The 22,264-nt window shown below is 47.2% G+C and overlaps 1 protein-coding gene across 1 annotated transcript in view; it reads left to right on the top strand.

Annotated features, from left to right (window-relative positions):
- Positions 1 to 22,264, top strand: part of Ankrd6 (ankyrin repeat domain 6) — a 75,171-nt gene that overhangs the window by 5,375 nt on the left and 47,532 nt on the right. The window contains exon 3 of the mRNA XM_036178919.1: positions 19,891 to 19,989. Coding sequence (XP_036034812.1) covers positions 19,891 to 19,989 — 99 coding nt within the window. The remainder of the gene's footprint in view (positions 1 to 19,890; positions 19,990 to 22,264) is intronic.

The raw sequence follows: 22,264 nt of genomic DNA, 5'->3' as shown, positions 1-22,264 counted from the left end.
CAGGCCCTGCATAATTGAAGGAATGCTGCTGCAGACTTACCCTGCTGCTAGACTGTGTGAGTACCATAAAGCCCTGGAGAATATTCTCTTCTCACCCTCACTTTGGAGATAAGACAACAAAGACACTTCTGCCCAGGCAGAAATGCGCCTTCTATCCATGGTGCCCCGGTCCAAAGCTCTCCTGCCTTCCTGTGATGTGCAGATGGAGATATGGCATCATCTGTTAATATCTCTGACTTTCTGGGCCAGGTATTGGTCAGTCTCGGTCACTCGTGCATTTGTGTACCTGCCCGTGGAGCACACGGGGAGAAGTTGTCCTCAGCAAGCTAAAGAAAGAATTCACCAGGACCTGTCTGTAGTTAGAGTTTTCCTGCCTGGCCCACAGTCAGGACAAATCTCTCTCACCCGCCAGGCCCATAGACGCTCAAAACCAACCAAGTAAACACACAGAAACTTACATTGCTTACAAACTGTATGGCCGTGGCAGGCTTCTTTTTATCTACTTCTTCTAACTTAAATTAACCCATTTCTATTAATCTATACTTTGCCACTTGGTTTGTGGCTTACCTGTACCTTACATCTTCCTTGTCATGGCGGCCGGCTGGCAGTGTCTCTCTGCCCCAGCCTTCCACCTCCCAGAATTCTCTTCTCTCTTGTCCGGCCTATACTTCCTGCCTGGCCACTGGCCAAACAGCATTTTATTTATACAGAGCAATATCCACAGCACCTGTCTGTGTTCCTGCTCTAATCTTGGACTTCCTTTTGGGAAATAAATTTCTGTTATGGCAGACTGAACACACCAATACAACCACATTCTAATTTTAGAAAACTTCCGTTGTCCAGTAAAAGACTATATATCCATTCACTCCTTCCCTGTCTCGTCAACTATGAATCTCCTTTTCATTTATGAGTCTTCTTTGCTTGGATGTTTACATAGAAATGGAATTATATGATGTCCTGGCCTAGTTTTGTGCCAACTTGACACAAGCTAGAGTCATTGAAGGAGGGAGCCTCTATTGAGAAAATGCCTCCATAAGATTGGGCTGTTTATTTTGGTTTTTCGGGACAGGGTTTCTCTGTGTAGCTTTTGGAGCCTTTCCTGGAACTCACTCTATAGCCCATGATGGCCTCAAATTCACAAAGATCCACCTGCCTCTGATTCCTGAGTGCTGGGATTAAAGGCATGCACTACCACCTCCCAGCCAGGGCATTTTTTAAAATTGGTGATTGATGGGAAAGGGCGTAGGTCATTGTGGGTGGTGCTATCCCTGGACTGGTGGTCCTGGGTTCTATAAGAAAGCAGGCTGAACAAGCCATGTGAGCAAGCCAGTAAGCAGCACCCGTCCATGGCCTCTTCATGTGCTCCTGCCTCTGGGTTCCTGCCCTGTTTGAGTTCCTGTCCTGACTTCCTTTGATAATGAATAGCAGTGAAAGCCAAGTAAACCCTTTCTTCCCCAACTTGCTTTTTGTCCTGGCAATAGAAACCCTAACTAGATGTTTGGCATGTGGTCTCCTGTTGTGATTTCATTCATGGAGTGTAGTATTATCAGGAGTCATTCTTGTTCCTTTTTATGGCTGAATAGCAATACGTAGTAAGCACACACAGTAGTCTCCTTATCTATATTACGGAACCCCCAGTGGATGCCTGATGCTACAGTACACTAAGATAAAGTTGTCAGCATCCACATTGTTGTGCATTGAGAACATAGAGCAAAATAACGATACCTTCAACACATGCACTGTCACACCACCACAGTCCATCTGATGAGTGAGGGACTACAGGTAGGAAGGGTGGAGAGCATGGAGGCACTGGACAAAAGGGTGATTCATGCCCCCAGTGGGGAGTGAGCTTTCATTGTGTTGCCCAGAACAGTATGCAATTTCAAACTTCAGAATTCTTCATCTCTTGAATTTTCCATTTACTACTTCAGATTGTGGTTGACAATGGTTATTATACAGAGTGAGATGGTCAGTCGGTCAAGGAGGATCATTATACTGTCCTTTAGCCAGCTAATGGACATTTCTAGTTGTTTCTAGATTAGGGCTATTATGAAAATGGCTGCTAAAGCCATGGAGCATCTGTATACCCACTTTTGTGTGGGCAGAGTTTGCATTTATGTTGGGTGAATATCAGGGAGATTTGCTGAGTCACATAACAAATCTGTTTAATGCTATAAGAAAATGCCATGCCTGTTTTCAAAGTGGGTTTACAATTTCACATTCCCACCAGAATGTTTGAGGGTCCTGTTTCCTACTTCTTCACCAATGCATACTATATTCTATGGTTGGTTTGTAGAGATGTTGAATCATTCCTATAGCCTAGGCTGGCCTTGAATTCATGGTAGCCCTCTTGTGCCCCCCCCCCCCCCCCCCCGCCCTGTTTTCCACGCACTGGGACTACAGGTATGAACCATCATTCCATTCCTGGTCACCATTTACTTTTAAATACACGTGATCTTTGACTTACAATGGAGTCATATCCCGATCAACCCATCATAAATTGAAAATACTGTGGGTTAAATGCATTTCTTACACCTAACCTACTGGACATGTCAGCTCAGCAGCACTACACATGTGGGGTATCCTCTGCTATCTTTCTGATCATGTGGCTTTCTGTTGCCTGGCCAGTATCCCAAGAGGGTCCCATACAGCCTATGTCTAGCCTTGGGGGCACAAATCAAAATTTAAAATGATTTCTCATGAGTGTGCATTACTTTTGTATCATGTTAAAGATTCGTAAGTCAAATCACCACAAACCAGGGCTTGTTTTACCAAAGTTGAATTTATGCACAAGGAATTGTAAAACTGTTAAAGTACTGCGTTCTGTGCATGTGCGAGTATCACCTGCGAGTGTGTCTGTGTCCTATTGCAGTGTTGGGTGTACGTACATAATGTCTGTGTACTACAGTTCATGTAGTGCCTGCAGACCAGAGGAGGCTGTCAGATCCCCTGGGACTGGAGTTCCAGATGTTTGTGAGCCGCCGTGTGGTGCTGGAAATTCAACCTGAGTCCTCTGGAAGAGTAGCCAGTATTCATAACCACAAGGCATCTCTCCAGAGCCTGCTAGAGAACTTAAAAAAAAAAAAAAAAAAGACATAGTTCCACGCTGCCAGTTCAGCTGAGGCATTCCCTTTCCCGTAAGGGAACACAGCCAGACAAAGGCAGGGTTCTGGCTTCATCACAGGCAGGGGCTCTCAGGATGCGCCAGTAAGCAGACACACTTATTAAAAGAACCTACAACCTGGATCTTCATTCAGCACGTGGGGGACCAGGGAAAGCATAAGACATCCCCCAAGTGTGTGTGTGGGCTTCTCGAGGGAGATGTGTGCTCAGGGGTCTTTACAGCCGTTATGTATGTGAGCCTGTGGCTTCCTAAGTTACATGGTTCATAGTGTAATTTACAAAAAAGTTTAAAGGCTGAAGATCTTTCCTTTTGTAAGCAAAATGGTGAGCTTTCTGAAGGGTATTGTTTGGATTTAGAATGAGAAGAGCGTTAAAGGCTCAGGGATGTACATCATTTTGGTCCTAAGTAAGCACTTCACTTACTGTCCTTGGCATCTCTGTGTGTGTGTCTTTAGGAGACCATGCCCTTGGTGGGCACTTTGGGGCTGATCAGTGTCTGAAGTGTTCTGGCTCTGTCAGCGGGACAGGAGAACCAGGTCTAGGACCAGGGGCCTCTTTCCCTTCCCGTGTCCCCAAGATGTCCTCAGTCCTCTTGTTTCTCTTGGAGAGGTGACTTTCACATCTCCTGTTTCCTTCCCATGGGGGTCCACATTCTGAGAATGTAGGTATACTATTGATTGACCAGTTGAATTTTTAAAATGAATTATGTTTTCAATACTTACAAAAGGAACAGATTTACATCCTAACTGTTTGTAGATGTGAGTTTCAGTGACCCTGTAGACACTGACACTGTGCCCCCGCTCTTGCCACCATCCACTTCCAGACCTTGTCCCACCCTTCCAAATGGAAGCTGTGTTCTCATTAAACCCCGACTCCTCAGTGCCTCTGAGCACCTGGGACTCTTTTCTCTGTCTTTTGAGGCAAGGTCTCACAATGTCTCTCTGACTGGCCAGGAACTAACTCACAGTGTGGCTCTGATTGGCCTTTTGAGCTCGTGACCTGGCTCTACATACTTTAGACCAAACCTGTATGTCCCAGCGGGAACCCATAACTCTTCTCAGGGCCTCTTTTGTATTGAGTGGCACCCCGTCTGTGATTTCATACCGTCCTGTGTTCTTTTGGGCCTCCACTGCCCCTCCTCTTAGTAGGCAGGCCACTCCTCCTGCCTCCTGAATTTCTTCTCCATGTCTTTCTGGCTGCCTATGCTAATGCTGTAGGAGATACCTGTTAGGAAACAGAAAGGTGGGATTTTCTTTTGAGAAAGCCTTGTCTTTATAAAGATCACATTATCTCCAGAGTTATCTCATGGAAGAAGTATCTTTGCCCGAGACTTCATTTTATTAGCTTAGCATCATGGGTACTTTGTGCCTGGGTAACCCTCTGCATTGCTCCTGATGCTGAGCATGGACCAGAGGCTTCGTGTGGAAAGCCTGAGGAGCTGTGGGTAGACTGGCTGCGGAGCTGTTAAGAAACTCCTCTTGGGATGCTGTAGTTGTTCACTTCCTCCAAAAGTAACTGGATAAAGTTATTTGGCGAAACTTCAATTAAGAAGAAAATATAACTTCACTCACAGAATTAACATTTATCAAAGCCTCCATATAGTATCAGTCACTGGCCCTACGTAATAGAATACTAAAACAAAAACCAGCGGTGTGGTGGGGGTGGTACACACCTGTAGCCCCAGCACTCAGAGGGTGGCCACAAGAAGATCAGGGGTTTCCCCAACTGGACTAGTTGCAGAGAGTGAGAGGTCAGTCCTAAATAGGATGCCTCCATCAAATCCCTCCTCTCAGGACTCAGGGAACTCTGGAGAAGAGGGCAAGGGTCCGTGGGAATGGAGGAGACCAAGGCCTTCTAGACACAGCAGGACTGATGCACATCTGAACTCACAGAGGCTGTGGCAGCAGGCACAGGGCCTTCGAGGATAAAGCAGACAGGGAAGAGAGTGGAGGTGGGCACTGATTGCCATCTCTAACCCAGATGCTATCTCCAGTGGAGTCTAACTGGGTACCCAAACCACACTTAAAGGCAGGCCCTATGCCTAACAGTAGATGGCCAACTGAAAATAAACTCATGGTATTTTTGGAGATTTTGTTCTCTCTCTCTCTCTCTCTCTCTCTCTCTCTCTCTCTCTCTCTCTCTCTCTCTCTCTCTCACACACACACACACACACACACACACACACACACACACACATTAAACTTTGGACATTTTTTTTTTTTTTAACCTTACTGATCTCTTGCTTATGTATTATGGCCTCCTGTGTGTGCATGTATATGTGCCTCTCATGCTTTTTGGTTTTTCTTTTTCTCTGATTGTTTGCCCTATTCTGGTTTGTTTTCTAAAGAGAAAGAAAAACCAGGGTGGGTTGTTGGGGGAGGATGTAGGAGGAAATAAGGGAGGAGAAAGTGATCAGAATATAATACATGAAAGAAAATCTTTTCAATTAAAAACAACAACAAAACAAAAGATCAGGGGCTCAAGGCTGTTCCGAGCTTCATAGTGAAGTCTCAACCACACAAAACAAAAAGTAGAACCCTTGATCTCCAGGAGACTGTACACAGAGTTGTCCCAGAGTGCTCCAGAGGGTAGGCCTGAGGAGGAGGGGCAACGTTCAGGAGGGCTGGGGGGTACGGCAGGGCTGCTTAAAGAAAGAAGGTTCTGTGATGGACATCTGCAGGTGATATGAAATCAAGTCACCTGTGAAGGACCTGGGAGAGACAATAGAGGAGACACAGAGGCCACATGCCAGCTCTGAGGTCCTTGCCCCTCGTTATGGCCATGTGACCTCGCCAGTGCCTTTCTCTCACCCTTCCTTGGTGTTTCAGCCATGCATGGTAGCAGTACATATCTATATCTCCTGCTGTCTGCATCAGCAGTGCATGGAGCGTGGCGATGGGAGGGGAGTAGTGATGGGGGCGTGGTGATGGGAGGGGCGGGGGTGATGGGAGGGGCAGGGTGATGGGAGGGGCGTGGTGGTGGGAGGGGTGGGGTGATGGGAGGGGCGTGGTGATGGGGGCGTGGTGGTGGGAGGGGCTAAAGGAAAGAGGCCGAGGAGGCCGAGGAGTCGGTAGAAAGCATTGCAAATAATGCCTGGTGTGTTATAAACACTCAGCTTCCACCTCCCTTCTCCTTTTCCTCCCTTTCTTCCCTGTATAATCTTCCTGTCCTCAAGTCCTGCTCCCAGGACCAGGAAATATTTTTGTGTGTTGCCAAAAGCATGTGTGCATGTAAAAGCAGGTCTACATCACTTAAATATGTACTGGGCCCATACTCAGCATAGTGATCCTCTGGGCTATTTAAGAGCTTTGCTGTGTGGATCTAGTTGTTTGGTGAAATGACTCTGCATCTCTCATTATGTGGCTAGACAGTAACTGTTTGAGCAGTTGCCTCCTGTGGAGGCCGATTATTTGCTGTTCTAATGGTCTGCTGCAGTGTGCATACTTGGATGTCTCTTCCGGACATAGAAGATCTCTACTGAGCAAATTCCTAGAAAATCCCTGGAACAAAAGGTGTACCTGTTAAAATTATGATCCCACTGAGAGGCCATACTAGCTCACCTGCAGAGAGCTTTTGGGAATAAGGATCAGTGGGTAAAGAGACAGAGCTTGTTAAGAGATTATGTAGTTGGATTTTTCTTTGGGTCACCAACCAGCTCCCAAATAAAGACACAGAATTATTATTAGTTATGAATGCTTGGCCTTTAGCTTATGCTTTTCCCACTAGTTCTTATAACTTAATTTAACCGGCTTTTATTCATCTATGTTTTGCCTCAGGGCTTTTTGCCTGTCTTTCATTCTGTATGTCCTGCTTTCCTGATTCCTCTGTGGCTGGCTGGCTGGCCACTGGCCACTGGCATCTCCCTCTCTCCCTCTCTCCCTCTCTCCCCCCTCCCCCTCTCCCCCTCTCCCCCCTCTCCCCCTCTCTCCCCCTCTCTCCCCCTCTCCCTCCCCCCTCTCTCCCTCTCTCCCTCTCTCCCTCTCGAGCCTAGATTCCTCTTCCTACTTACGCTGTCTGTCCAGAAGTCCCACCTATAGCCTATACCTCCTACCTAGCTATTGGCCGTTTAGCTTTTTATTAGACCAATCAGGTGCCTTATGCAAGAAAGGTAAACAAATGTAACACATCTTTACATAGTTAAACAAATGCAACACATCTTTACATAGTTAAGCTAATTCTCCACAACAAGACCGTACAGACTTCCTATAACTGCTCCAACAAGCTCCCAAAGACAGACAGGGGCACCCAAACAGAGAGAATGACTGCCTTACAGTTTTGGAGGCTGGAGTGTGAGATCAAGTTGTCTGAACCTGGGGGTGAACTAGCCCTGCTTCTCGCTGCTGGTAGATGGTGTTAGTTATCCCTGGGCTTACAGGGGTAACACCCAATCCCCTCCTCTGTCTTCATATGGGTTTCTCTCTGTGATTTGTGCTACCAGGGCAAATATCACCCTCACTTAAGCATTAGAGGCTCCATTTGTTCCATATGACATCATTGCAAATGTTTTACATCTGCAAAGGCTAAGTAAAATCATGCAGGCATGACAGAAAGGGGTCAGAGTAGAGATAGATAGGTGGGAGAGGGCAAGAGAGGAGTGACTCGGGGTGCTTAGGGTCAGGACTTTGAGAGGCATAGGGTGTATGCCCCATTGTCTGGATGAAAGTCTGGTTGTGCTTTGCCAGGGACAAGGGGCTGTCGATGGGTGGCATGGTATTTCTCACCCAAAGCAGGGAATACCTCTGAGAGTGAAGGGCTTTGCTACAGTTTAGTTAAGTGTCCCCCGGAAAACTATGCTATAAAGATTTGGTCTCTGGTTGTGGCTGTATGAAGTAGTGTTAATCCTATCAGGTGAGGATAAGACCACTACCATAATTTTTTTGAGCCAAATTTGAAGCAAGCTTTATTAAATACTGGCCAGGACAATGGACACTGGCCAGGTCCATACCCAGAATTCCTGGAGAATGGCCACAAATTATGTTAGTCTGGTGCTTATGAAGGCAAAACCTACAAGGCTACGTGTTTCTTATGTCTGTGTATGATCAAGTACATCCTGTGCATTTGGGGCAACCAACCATGCTTACAGAAGTGAAAACACACTCTTTCTGAGGTTCTGTGTTCAGATCCACCCAACCACATAGTGGTTCATAACTATCTATAATGGGATCTGATGCCCTCTTCTGGCACGCAGATAGCACTCATGCATAAAGTGCATACTTACGTAAATCTTTTTTAAAAATACAAAGTAAAGGCCAGGCGGTGGTGGCGCACGCCTGTAATCCCAGCACATGGGAGGCAGAGGTAGGTGGATCTCTGTGAGTTCAAGGCCAGTCTGGTCTACAAAGCGAGTTCCAGGACAAGCTCCAAAGCTACACAGAGAAACCGTCTCAAAAAAAAAAAACAAAAACAAAAACAAAAAAAACCCCAAAACCAAAAAAGCAACAACCCGAAAACAGAGTAAAAACGTGGCTGGGAGATTGGAGAACGTTTACATGCATGTGACCCTGAATTCAATCCCCAGTACCCCCCCCTACACACACCAACAGATGGATTATTCTTTTGCCAATGCAGAGGGCACCGAAGCTGACTACTCCTGTCCTGTGCTGCCTGTCACCAGGGCTTCCCTCCCTGTGTGACTTGTTCCTAACAACCCCCCTCCTGAGACATGCCATGCACAGACATGCAAGCAGATACAACACTGTACATTTTCCCTCTTACATAATTATAGGATATTTTACATTCCCTCTTCTGTTTTATTTTTATTTTTTCTTTGTTTTGTCTTTTTGAGATTTGAATTCTCACTACGTAGCCTTTGCTGGTCTGGAACTCATAGAGATCCGCCTGTCTCTGCCGCCGGAGCGCTGGGACTAAAGGTGTGTGCCTCCGGGCCTGGCATAGTGCTCACTTTACCCTGGTTTACTTAACAATGTATGGTGAAGCCATAATCGGGGTGTCTAATCCCGCATTGGTGGGTGCATAGGTTATGCTAATCTTCTGCTTCTACAGATTATGCTGTCCTTTGTTTTGAGGCATAGCCTGTAGTGGGCTTATATTTGTGGGGTAAACTCCAAGCGGTACTGCTGGGTCAGAATTGGCATGCCCTTGTAATTTTGGCAGCCGGAGCAAATTGTTCAATGTGTGGTGCCAGTGGACATCCACAGCTCCGTGACAGACAGAACACTGGGCTCTCTTCGAAGGCTCCTGATCCCGCTCCACTTGAACTCAGCCCACCTGTGTTCTGTTCTGGAGCTAGTATAGTTAGTCTGACCTCTGACCTTTGCCTCTCTTCACTTCAGCATAGGTCCATTGCATCTCCTCTGGGAACTAGAGGAGCAGAGGAGTGGGTGGGAGAGGAATGAATGGCGATCCCACATCTCTTTTCTCGTTCGTTGCCTTTTGTTTAGGCTGGAAAGTGGGAGTGCCTCCTGAGACGGTATGGGGTAAGGTTGGGGCCTACGAGACTATTCCTATTCCTATGCGCTCTGTGGAGCAGTGTATTCCACTGCGGGAAAAACAAGGCATTGAGGGTATAGACGTCCATGCCAAGCTAAATAGGACACCTGATTCAGGGGGAGGTGCTGGCCATTGGCCCCATGCCCTTTCACAAGCCAGCAAGCGCTTGCCTGCTAGTGTATGCCCCCGCTATCAACACCTGCTTGGCAACAGCATTGCCAAAGGAAAGAAAATCTCCAGTGGAAAAACTGCGCCTCTATGGATTATCATCAGAAATCACTAGGGAAAACTGATTTATGATGGTAGTTCTGAGCAATAATTATAATGTAATAAAGTGTTAAGAGTTTAATGAGTGTATTAATGACAAAACCATTAAGATGTGACAACTGGTTCAAACGGTAAGTGGAAAACTTTCAAATATGTAGGTTATCAGAAAGGTGAAAGTAAATCTGCCTATTAGGACACTGGCCAGCATCCATGGGATCCTCACAGTGTATCACCGTCATTGTCTACAACTTTGAGCCATTGGAGAGCTCGGCAGTAACCTGGAGTCACACCGCGGTTTGTGATGGGACCTGAGTCACCTCGGGCTCATTGATTTGTACATAATGTATGTACATAAGCTATACATAACGTGCAGCTTACCACCTCACTCGTATCCCGGCACACAGCTCAGGGCTGTGAAGTCCACCACTTTTGGTCTATCCCCACAGTCTATCTTCCGACCTTTTCCATCTCTCCACATGAAACTCTGTCTATGTTGGAGACTAACTCCTCTGTCTCTTCCCGGAGCCCCTGCTGACCACCGTTCTGCTCATTGTCTCTTTAAGTTTGTTACCTGTTTTAAAGTCTTTCACAATTCCTATTAAGGGTAGAGAGAATGGATCACAATCCCCTTCTCCACAAGCTTGGCCAGCTTATTAACCTTCTCAAGCCTTCACTTCCTGTTTGTGAAGTAGCCATCAATTCCTTTGGATGATGGAGTGATGTAATCCATGCACAGTACTCACACAGGGTGACCCAGGAGGACAGGACACAGTTGACTGCTGTGGATATCACTCTGTATAAATAAAATGCTGATTGGCCAGTAGCCAGGCAGGAAGTATAGGCAGGACAAGCAGAGAAGAGAATTCTGGGAAGTAGAAGGGCGGAGAGGAGAGAGACACCAGCCGCCGCCATGACAGAAAAGACATAAGGTACTGGTAAGCCACGAGCCACGTGGCAAAGTATAGATTAATAGAAATGGGTTAATTTAAGCTAGAAGAAGTAGATAACAAGAAGCCAGCCACAGCCATACAGTTTGTAAACAATGTAAGTTTCTGTGTGTTTACTTGGTTGGGTCTGATCGTCTATGGGCCTGGCGGGTGAGAGAGATTTGTCCTGACTGTGAGCCAGGCAGGAAAACTCCAGCTACAGTTGATGATGGTTATGATCAGCATGATGACCATGTTCCCCACTTGAGTTCCTTGTCCTCAGTGGCTCCTTTGGGTCACTGGTTCTCAGTATTGGTTGCAGGTAGGAGCATTTGGACAACTTAAAAACTGCTAATGTCCAGATGGGGTTCAGTAGACTCTTGATTTAACTAGCCTGGGATATGGCCTGGGCTTGAGGAGTTCCCAGGTCTTCAGAGGGAGAGTACACATTGCTCTAGGAGCGTCTCTTATGAGGGGGAGGGTAGGATTACGCTGTCTATTGAGCTTGATGAATATAATGAAATACTGATACTCTGAATGTCTTAATTCAAAACAAGTTTAATGGGAAACAAATGCATCAATTATGGAAATGCAACACATGCTGTGAATTCTTATGTGGCTTGCCTATGGGGAAAACGCCCAGAAAAGTATCTGCTCCATAATGGGATCATAAGCACTTACTCTTCTGAGGCTCTTGATAAGACAGACGTCTCGTGGACCTGTGCTTCTAGCAAAGGTCCATAGACACCTTCAGGAGATGCTTTCTGAAGGGAGGAGAGATGACCACTCAGATTGGGAGGTTTATTGGAAAATTAACATGAAGAGGTTGGCATGCACCTCTGCCTGGGCCTTTGAGGAGCTGCACTGTGACCAAGGAGAACAAGCCTCAGGGCCTAGGGGTGGACCCCGCATGGACTCCAGCCTCCGAGGTGAATCGAAGGCTGCTGTGGAAGTGGAATCCAGAATTTGGTCACTGGTCTCTTCACTGTTCTTCCTTGCTGCTCCCTTGCTATAGGGAATTTGTGGGCATGACCACTGGCTCTTCTGGGCCTCTTGCCCTCGGTAGAGGCCTTAGTTAAGTGGTACTCTGTCGGGATGGAGGTGACCTTGTCTGCACTCCTGCCCTGGGCAGGCCTGGTAGAGATAACAGCTGCTGCCTGGGTGTTCTGCAGAAAGCTGTTCATCACCCTCCACTGTGTTTAGTCAGTGCTGATGCTATTCTGTTGCCCCAGCAGACTCCACAGAAAGCCTCTATCTACACATCTAAGTGTTTGGTAACCCAGATAAAGTTCCCCAAATCATGTAGGGCCTAAGCTCCCAGGCATGTAGGTTTTGTAATAGGACTTTAAATGCTTTATTTATTTCTCGTGTGTATATGCATGATATGGGGCGGGGCAGGGATGGGTGTCACAGCATGCATGTGATTGAAGGTCAGAAGATAACTTTACCGAGTTGATCCTCTTCTCCCACCTCTCCAGGGGTCAGCTCGGGTTGCAGGTTGCGTGGCGAGTACCTTTACCGGCTGAACCATTTTGTGGACGTGACTAACGGTCATAACTACTCTACATGTGGTGTTACATGTTGTGGCCCTGTTGAGTGTCAGCATTTTAGAGTCCTCCCTCATGCTTGTATCTGTGTGAACAAATGCAAGCCCATCACTGGCACGTTGTGAGATTCCCGAAGCAGCCCTCTGCCAGCTAGTGGTTGGTGCGTGTCAGACTGTGAAGACACCAAGGAAGAGAGTTGCCCTGGGGCCTCTGGCCAGAACCAGCACAGGGAGACTCCTGTTGAGTCCTCAGGGTCCTTCTTTGTCCTGTCTTCATGTCTTCATCTGTAATGACTCCCATTTAGAAACTACACTAAGGAGCACGTGTAGAGGCTGAAATCCCTTCCTCAGCAGACCCAATGCTTCCAGCAGGGTGAGCCGTGGTGTTTGGGGTGGTTGTAAGCCCGTGACTTGGGGTATGTGGTGGAATGGGTGCCAGGTAAGCCTGTTCGTTTTCAGCCCTTGTCTCTGTTGAATGCAGCAGTACAGAAAAAGAATCATATATAGGGATCAAGAGGAATTTACTTCAAGCTTGCAAGGCCTGGTTAGTGGCAGTATGCACCGCAGATCCCCGGGTGTCCTAGTTCAGGCCATGTATGTACTGTTAAAACAAATGTTAAAACAAAAACAGTTGTTTTTCACAGTTGAGGGTGAGTGTCAAGATCAGGGTACCTATGGATTTGGTTCCCTGGTGAGGGTTCTTTCTGGTGTATAGATGATCACCTTCTCTGTCGTCACAGACTCTGAGCAGAATGGAGAGAGTTTAATACTCCCTTCTTCAAAGGATGCTGGTACCATTGTAGAAGGCTCCCCCCTGAAGACCTCATCTGATATTAATTACCTCCCAAAGCCTCCGTCTGCAGACACTATTGCACTGAGGGCCAGAGCTTTAGTATCTGAATTCTAGGGGAGACCCAGCCATTTGGTTCATAACAGACTAGGGAAGAGCTGTATCATTGTCTCTACTTATCCTCAGCATCCACATCTGTGGATTCAGCCAACTATAGATAGAAAATCTGTTTGAGACTATAAATACTCCTCATCTGTAGATGAGACTTGAAGCCATGTGCCATCTTTGTTTTGAAAACATTTTCGAAGGAAGGCTAACTCTGAAAATTCATGTGTAACCACGAAAGTAATGTTTTTATTGATGAAATCTAATTATTTGGAACAATTGGTTACTAAAAATATGATTCAAATATTGTTCCAAACTGTTGGTGATTATTGTTATTTTGAAGGACAATCCCAGTAATGGCTATTGCTGCCCAGTCAGGAATGACTGTCTGTTCTGTTCCATTTTGTCCTGTTATTAGGTACTTCTTCATTCCTGCCGCTTTTTGTCACCTGTGGCCTGGTAAAGAGGTGCTATGTCACTTAGCCAAGCAAATGAAGGAGAGAAAGCTCTGGAGAATTTGAGCCCATCCATTGTTTTTAAGTGTGCACCTTCATTGGCTCCTTTCCTTCCATCCATGCCGTTTCCTTCCGTGTGGAATCTGCTTTTACTTTTGTTTGTAGGTCGTGGTTCTCAGATGACCCTGAGTCACCATGACTTGAGGCCTGGACCTTTCTCAGATTGGGGCTCAGTGTCCATCATGGAGGCTCAGCCCCATGTCTGAACACACAGTGGAAAAGACACCTGCACTGCCTTCGATGTTTAACTTGGTCACTGTGTTCTCTTGCCATCCTCACTGGTGGGAGGTCACCAGCTTAGTGTGGCTCCTCCTTCTGGGATGTCCCGACAGCCCCCCTGCTTCTCTCACTGAACTGGCAAGGACTGTTTGGCCCCCTAATTACAGTCACCTGTGAGTGTGATTTATGGGTTACCGGCTGGAAGGGGGCCTCTGACATTCTCATGTGTCAGCTCTGTAGCTGTCCATCACACCTGCCCCAACACAGTGCCGTTCCAAGCCAGTGTCCCAGAACTGTTGTCAGTGGGGTCGCTTTCCCCGTGGCCACTGTTTGACAGCATCTCCAAGCTGTTTACTCTTTGGCTGCTCATGGGAAGCAGCCTCTCCCTCCACCCTGGCTGGATGAAAGAGAAATGAGATTCACCTCCTCTCACTCTCCTGGCCTGCAGTGGCCCATCCTGAAACTACAACTGGGAACCAGCAAGGAGCTTCAGAGGGGTTAGACAGGTCATCGCTCCACCTGCACACCGGGATCACTGGAAACTCTAAAGCCCTCGCAGGACCCCACAGAGAGGAGATAGAATTTAACCCTTGGTGGTTAATGTTTTGGATTTATTAAAAGAGTATAGGTAACTTGGGGCTGGAGAGATGGCTCAGTGGTTAAAAGCACTTGACGCTCTGGCAGAGGACCAGATTTGGTTTCCAGCATCCACAACCATCAGCAACTCTAGTTCCAGGGGATCTGGCACCTTCTGGATGTCACAGGCACCAGGCACCTATACACATGCAGGCAAAACACTCAAACACATAAAAATTAAAGTAAATATATATTTTAAAGAGAGTATAGAGAGTATAGTTTCAGTGATAGGGCTGAAAACTAGTGTGTTAAGTGAGTAGTACTCGGCCGACGGTCCCACCTTCAGTATCCACCTCTCAGACACTTACTAGAAATGCAGATTAGTAGGTTCCGGCCAAACTCTGAATCAGGAACAATGGCAAGAGATCCAGCTGTCCATGTGGCAGCTGGTCCTCCACGAGATTCTGATGCCCGGGAGAGTTGACATTACTGTCATAGGACATAGCATTGTGCTGTCGCTGCAAGGAGCTGTGGCTCTTGTAGCTTGTGAACAGAACTACCAAAGCATGAAGAAGAAATGCCCAGGCTCAGTGTTCTTCACTGATGACAGTGAGGAGGCCACCAAGAAAAGTGTGGCCAGAGGAATAGCTCTTGCTTGGGCAGGCTCAGCCGGGCATGTTTAGCCTGAGGGACCCTCTTTGGAAGACTTATCCTGGCCCCTCCTCCTCTCGGCATGTGTTCACAGCTGCTGAAGATCAGTATCACCTGGGAAGGTTGTATGGGAACTGATAGTGGGGGCCCTATAGTTGGTTGGAAACCCTCGCAGGAAGGAGTGGGTCAGCCATCACAGACAGACTAAGCTCCCCAGAAGATTTAGGAGTAGAAAGTCTCTGCTTGTCCTTTCAGATCTGAGGAAACCAAGTGATGTCTCACAGCTCCAAGGGGGTCAGTGGTCTGGGCACAACATTCAAGAACCCAAAAGCCAGACCCAGTGTTCCTTTCTGCACTCCAGGAACCCCTGTGCTCTTTAGTTTGGGTCAACTTGCCATAAGCTTGGGTCAGAAACTGCCTGTATCAGATTGGTGGTGTAGGCAAGTCTGTGGACATTGAGTAATGATTGATGTGGAAGGTGGAGGTACCCCTGGGCAGGTGTTGCCTGGGGTGTGGAAAACAGCAGGCTGAACAAGCCAGTAAGTATTCCTCCATGGTCTCTTGCTTCGGTTCCTGCCTCCAGGTTCCTGCCCTGCCTTCCCTTAATGAAGGGACTTTGACATGGAAGTATAAGATAAACCCTTCTTTTTTAAAGTTGCTTTTGGTAATGATGTTTATAACAGCATAGAAAGCAAAACTAATACGCACACAGATACACACACATACATATATATACATGCACACATACACACTGATACACATACACACATACACACAGATACACACACATGCACACACACACACACACACACACACACACACACACACACACCTCACGCCCCAGAGCAGTGTATAGGTGAATCTGGGGTAGGGTCAGAGGGCTCAACGACTGAGTCTATATTTCTAGAACAAGTGACAGTCTCTTTGAGCCTCTTGCTTCCTCATCTGTAAAATGGGCTTGTCTGTCTATAGGGTTGGAGGACTGAACGAGCTAACACAAGCTCCCTAAGACAGACAGCGTCTTCAGGGCAGGAAGTGTCCCCCGCTGCTGTCTTCGGCTCTTGTCTCCCTTGCTCTCTGAGGGCCGAGATGGACTCTGGGATGCATCAACACTTCTTCACAAGCACTTGTCTTACACAGCTTTTCTCCTGCTTGCCTTTCCTCCCCAACGGTCCTGGGCGTGGAAACGGCAGTAGTTTCATCTTGACCTAGGTTGTTCAGAGAGGCCTCTAAGGATCTATTTTCTTGTGTTTTCCATGAATCAGGGCAGGTGTGCTGTGCACTGGGTGGGGAGAGCCTGCCCTCTGAGAGCCCCACTGTTCTTGATTTCACTACAGAATGTTCTGGAAGACAAAGCCCGTTTCCGCTTCTTGCGTTCTTCCTTTGTCAGAGGTGGACAGCTTCAGCTACTGAAGACAACTGGCCTGCTTTTGCTAGTGCTGTGCCCTCCCAGAAGCCAGCAAAGGAGCTGAGTGTAGGTGACACCCAGCACCTTCTCAGAGGAGCCCGTGTGCCCACATCTGCTAAAATGGCCCAAGTGGCTGACATATCCTTTGAGGGGCAGAGACATCCTTGAACCTAAGCTTGTCAACCGCCCACAATCTCCATTTGTTTCCTGAGGTCAATCCAGTGTCATGGAATTAGCTCCAGTACCACTGTGCTCCAGGAGCCCTGGACCTCTTGCATATGGCCCTCTCACCACCCAGTGTCAACCTGCTTCATCATGGAAGGCGCCGTTCTCTCAGGAGGTCACACCCCAGCCGGACCCAGCATGACACACAACATAGAATGTTCTGTGGTTTTCTCATGGGACGCCAAATGCCATGAATGTGGAGATGGCTGGGGTCATGTCTTGGGGGACGAGAGCAGGAGAAGTTTGGAGAAAGGCGTTCCTGGAGAAGTTCCTGGGAACTTCAGGGAAAGGGGGGACTGCCGAGTGGCAGCCTTGAAAGCTAGGGCCTGCGTCTTCCCTCAGACCCGTGTGACAGTGTAACTAGCCCACCACTTTGCTGTGGTAAAGGTGTAGGGGTGTCTCACAAGGAGGGGCAGCAGTTGGGGGTATCCTTAGCTCAGGGGCTGAGGACAGACAGCAGCAGGGAAACTGCTCGAGATGGAGGACTGTACTTCATTTTTATCTCAAGTATGGGGTGTGGAGTCCATTCCTGCTTGGCAGGTGAGCAGGCGGGCTGAGGGCATTGTCCTACACAAAATCACGAGGCATTGCTAGCTCTGACTGAGATCTGTCTGGCTCCAATGGCCCTAGCCTTTTACTTCTCAACTGACTTTGGCTTAGGACATGTCTGCAGTTCAGTCACATGTTTGTGTTTGGTGGTTTCTGGGTACGCGCAGGCGTGGGATCTGGTGTGAAACCATCTTAGTCCAATTCAGCTTCTGAAACAAGATGCTATAGAATGGCTGCCCAAGCAGCAGACCTGTGGTTCTCATGGTTCTGGATACGGTGGAGTCCAAGTCAAGGAGCCAGCACCATGCAGCACTGTATCATCACCTGCCCCGTCTACAGGGCACTAATCTCGCTGCTGGCTCACTGCCCAGAGGCCCTTCCACCAGGGATTGGGGCTTCAGCACAGGAACCACAGGGCCAGGCATTCCTGCCAACATTAGGCTCCACAGAGGACTGGCCTGCCAACATTAGGCTCCACAGAGGAACTGCAGCAGGGTTTCCTTCTGTCCTCTGCCTGTGTTCACCTGGACAAACCTTTTATCTGCCTTACCCATCAGGAACGGGTGGGTGGTGGCAGGAAGGTCCCCACCTCCCTTGGGCTGTGGTCCTGGGTCTGGCTTCTTTCCGAGCAGTCCCCCACTCCCATCCCCTGCTCTGCTCTGTTGTCTTCTTGTTTAAGGCACTTGATTTTGACTACAGTGTCTCTGTCCTCACAGCACACACATCCCCTCAACCCCACGACAAGCTGCCTGAGATTCAGAATGCCTTAGAAAACTTTATGAAGGTCCCTTAATCAGTGTTTGACATGTGAGGTCATTCACAAGGACATGTGACGACAGTTGGAGCCTGAATCCTGGGCCCAGTGATTAAAGTCCAGTCCCTTTCCTCCATCTGGGACACTGTGGACATCTCACTGAAAGGATCCAGGTTAGGATAGCACATGCGTGAGCCGAGAAAGGTCAATCCTTTGTCTCATCTCTGACCTTGCCTTTTTCTGTGAAGGTTTTTTTATAGTCTAATTCTTGGGAGTAACTTTGTCCCTTAATTAAGAATTCTAATTTTAAAGCAAGCTCTGGCCTCTTTCTTCCCAGACTCATTCTACTGTTTTGATTGGATTTCATGGCTAGGAATTAAGATTCTCGATTTGTCTGTTGTTTTCCTCCATGGTTAGTTATCGTGGCAGACCGGTGCTTTATTGAGATCATAAACAAGCGTATTCCACCAGAATATCAAAAAGGCAGTGGGTTCTTAGTGAGATGCTAAGCTGGATACAAGGTCCTCTGAGCCCCTTTTCCTCAAATGCCCAAGTCACTTGAACTTTCTTCATAGTGAATCCTCAAGGAAAACAGGATGTCTGCAGAGGTGAGAGCCTGGAGAGGTAGAAGTCTGACAAGGTCAGTTCTCTGGACAGGCTAATGTTCACCCAGCAGAGTGGTGCTTTTCTTTTCCGGTATCACACACTGGTGGGTGCCCACAAAACTTCGCACAGTTGCCAGGGAAGGGAATGAACCTCTTTGTGTCGCTGCTACAGGGCTGAGAAGCCCATCTTGGTACAGTCCCCAGGGACATCTGGGTGGCGGGTAGGAAACCTGAACAATGGCAACATCACCAGGACAGAGTGTTGCACTAAAACCCAACAAACAAAATCGCAAAAAGAAAAGCTAAATGATACTCTGTTGCTTAGGAGTCTGAGGTAGTTGGAAACAATAATCTGGATGTTGCCCCTGGCAATAGACAGAAGGTGACAGTGTAAAGACAAAGAAAGGATAAATGTCAAATTCCAAAGAAGGGTTAGTTCTTGGGGGCCACAGAGATCTGGGAGGCGATCACAAGAACAGCAATAGTGTCTCTGGGTTGGTTTGTTTGTTTATTTTTTAATAGTTGGCAGATGTGTGGCCCTTCATATACTATTTTTTCATCCTTTCAAAAATCTGTTTTTCAAAGGAGGCAGAGCCTTTTCCACCTCCGCTTGGCTATGGCTTTTAACCTTATGGTGTTATTGACTAGATCTGCCGGAGCCGATGAGTTTAACATTTATTTGTGTCCTGCCCACGGTCCCGTCAGATTCACCGTCACAGCCTTCACCACCTCATAGTATTAGCACTAGTGGGGAGACAGGAGCTCAAGGAGCCCCGTATTTTACCACTGAAGAGTAGGACATAAAAATTATACATAAGGAAAATGTCTGCTTTTTAACATTATTATTGTTGTTGTTGTTCTTGTTTTGAGACAGGGTCTTGCTATGTAGCCCTGGCTGGCCTGGAACTCAGAGATCCACTTGACTTTTCTGGGATTAAAGGCATGAAGGCAAGCCCACCACTCCTAGCTGAATGATTTTTTTTTGGTTAGTTAGAATGCCAGTGGCCAAAGTTAACCAAGGCAACTTGAATTCTGAATAAATTCCTTGAGAATCTGCCAGAGCGAAAGGACAGCGGGGTGAGGGGCAGAGGCGTTCCTAAAAGCTGGTGTGTCCTCTTTGCTTTAGTGTCCTGCCCCTTTGGTGTGTCTAGTTCTGAAACCAGTTTTCTTTGCACTGACAGCATGGCCGGACCCCCTTGCACCTCGCTGCCAATAAGGGTCATCTCTCTGTGGTCCAGATTCTGCTGAAGGCTGGCTGTGACCTCGATGTGCAGGATGATGTAAGTATAAATAAGCATCCTTCCCTCCAGAGAAGGGTTGGCAGGGGAGCTTGTCTACAGTGGCAGTCCTCGGTGCAGATGTTGCCAGTATGAGGAGGGAGGGTACCAGATGCTTGCCAGAATGTTTTTTTGGCTCTTGCCTGGTCCCTGTGCTGGCAAAAATGTTCTTGGGATACCTTCTGGGAGACTGCTCTCGGCAGCAAACTAGCTTGCAGGAGGCTCTTCAATCTCCCTGCCACCTCATTAGCGTTTGAGGGCAGAGTATCTGAGGACGTTTACCTGTGTCTTGTCTTACTTAGTACCTTTGTACTCTGGCAGTGAGTGTGGGAAAAACCCATTGGATGTGTGTGTGTCATCAGCCAAATTTACTGCTGAAGAAAAGGTGAGGCTTAACCCCTCCCCCATCTTAATTTCTCTTAGTGTACATTTAGTTAGAAGTTCCATTCCATCTAAAAGCGGGGTAAGAGACTGAGAACAGAATGCAAGAATAAGGCCTCTTGAAAGGTTTGCTGGCTGTTCTATGCTATTACTGAGATGTGACTCCCATTAACTCACTGGGTCCGACTTCTATCAGCTTACTGAGATGTCCCATCCAGAGTGTTGGGTGAGGACTCCCACTGGGTCCTTCAGCATCACCTGTCTAGTCTGTGAGCATTGGCTGAGTGGGACTGTGTCACAGCACAGAGCCTTGTTCACTTGGGTCTTTGGAGAAGGTAGAGTTTCTGAGGAGTGATGGTGTAAATTGTCCTCCAGTGAGTTATTAGGGGAAAAAAAACAACAAAAAAAAACCTATGGCAATGTGATTGGGAACATTTTCAGAAACTGTTTCAACTCTTTTTTTTTTTTTTAAAAATTATTTTATTTTGGGTGTTTTGCTTTCATGTGTTTCTGTGCATGCCTGGTGCCTGCAGAGACCAAAAAGAGGGCATCAGATTCCCTGGAACGGGGGTATAGATGGTTGTGAACTACCATGTGGGTACTGGGAACCAAACTCGGGTCCTTTGAAAGAGCAGCAATTACTCTAACCACTGAGCCCCCTCTCCAGCACCACCCCCTCGTCTCTCAATGATATGGTAGAATTCTAAGAAATAAAAGTCCTGTAAGTAACAGCATCTTACAGAGTTTAGCCTTATGATAACTTCTCCCCATAACATTACTTAGAATTTTCCTTGCAACTCTGTACAGTCTCCTAAAATTTGACAAACACATTCATAAATGACTTGACTACATAGCAAGTAGCCTGGCTAGCCTTGGATACATGAGACCCTGTCATGGACACAGGGTCATCAGCATCTTATAGCAATCTCCGGTTGTATCTGAAGCCAATGGGGTCACCAAGGGTGTTATCCTCAAAAATGCTGACTTAGCTTTAAGCTGTTCATTCTCACCTTAGTCATATTTTTCTACACTATAACCAGTATAACATTCCTGACCCATACCATCCCCTTAGAGGACAGGAGGAAAATACAGGGAGATGGCATAAAGAAACGATCAGTGGGAAGGTGGGGCCTCCAGTTGCTGGTACAAACATGTTGGAATAGTCTAGTCTTCTCTTTGATTATTAAAGTTCTTGCTTGCCACAGTGCAAGGCCACAGTGCCAGGCATGCCAACCCATCCTGACCAAACACCTCTACTCAGGTCCTGAGTCTGAGGCTCACTGTGGTCTCATACAGCAGACACTATGCTGATGTTTTAGATGTGGAAGGAAGCAGGGCAGAAGGAAAGCCAGCCCTGTGTTTAGGTAAAACAAAACCTATCTCATTTGAGTCCTTGGGTCTTTTCCATCTTTTCCTGCTCTACACAGACAGTGCATACCTTGCTTCTCCAAATAACAACACAACCCTTGACAGGGTACCAACAGATAGTGTGAAAGCTGGAGGAGGAGGATTGATGTGATACTCAGCTGTTTCCTGTGTGTTTACTGTGCCCGCTGACAATCAGCTCTGAGATATGCACAAAAATGCAAATAACCTGCTTTCTTATCATTAAAGAAGAGGGGAATTTAACTACAGGGGAGTCAGTTTAGCAGTTCCCCATCTGGGAGATGGGTAGAAACAGAATGTTGACTTTATGAAGATTCACTTCTAACTTCATATTCTGCAGATACTGATGTTTATGGCATGGTAATATCTGAGAAGTAGAGGAAGAATGACCTCCAGTGGCCTGGAGTGGGATTATTATGAGTTTCAACCCGCATCTCCGGGAGCAAAATCTGTCTTGTTTCCCACTAATCCTATCAACGCTCAGTGGAGCTCAAACGCCATCTCTGATTGG

The sequence above is a fragment of the Onychomys torridus genome, chromosome 2 (genome assembly GCF_903995425.1).
Source record: "Onychomys torridus chromosome 2, mOncTor1.1, whole genome shotgun sequence".
Lineage (NCBI taxonomy): Eukaryota > Metazoa > Chordata > Mammalia > Rodentia > Cricetidae > Onychomys > Onychomys torridus.
This window is presented reverse-complemented; position numbering and strand designations above follow the sequence as displayed.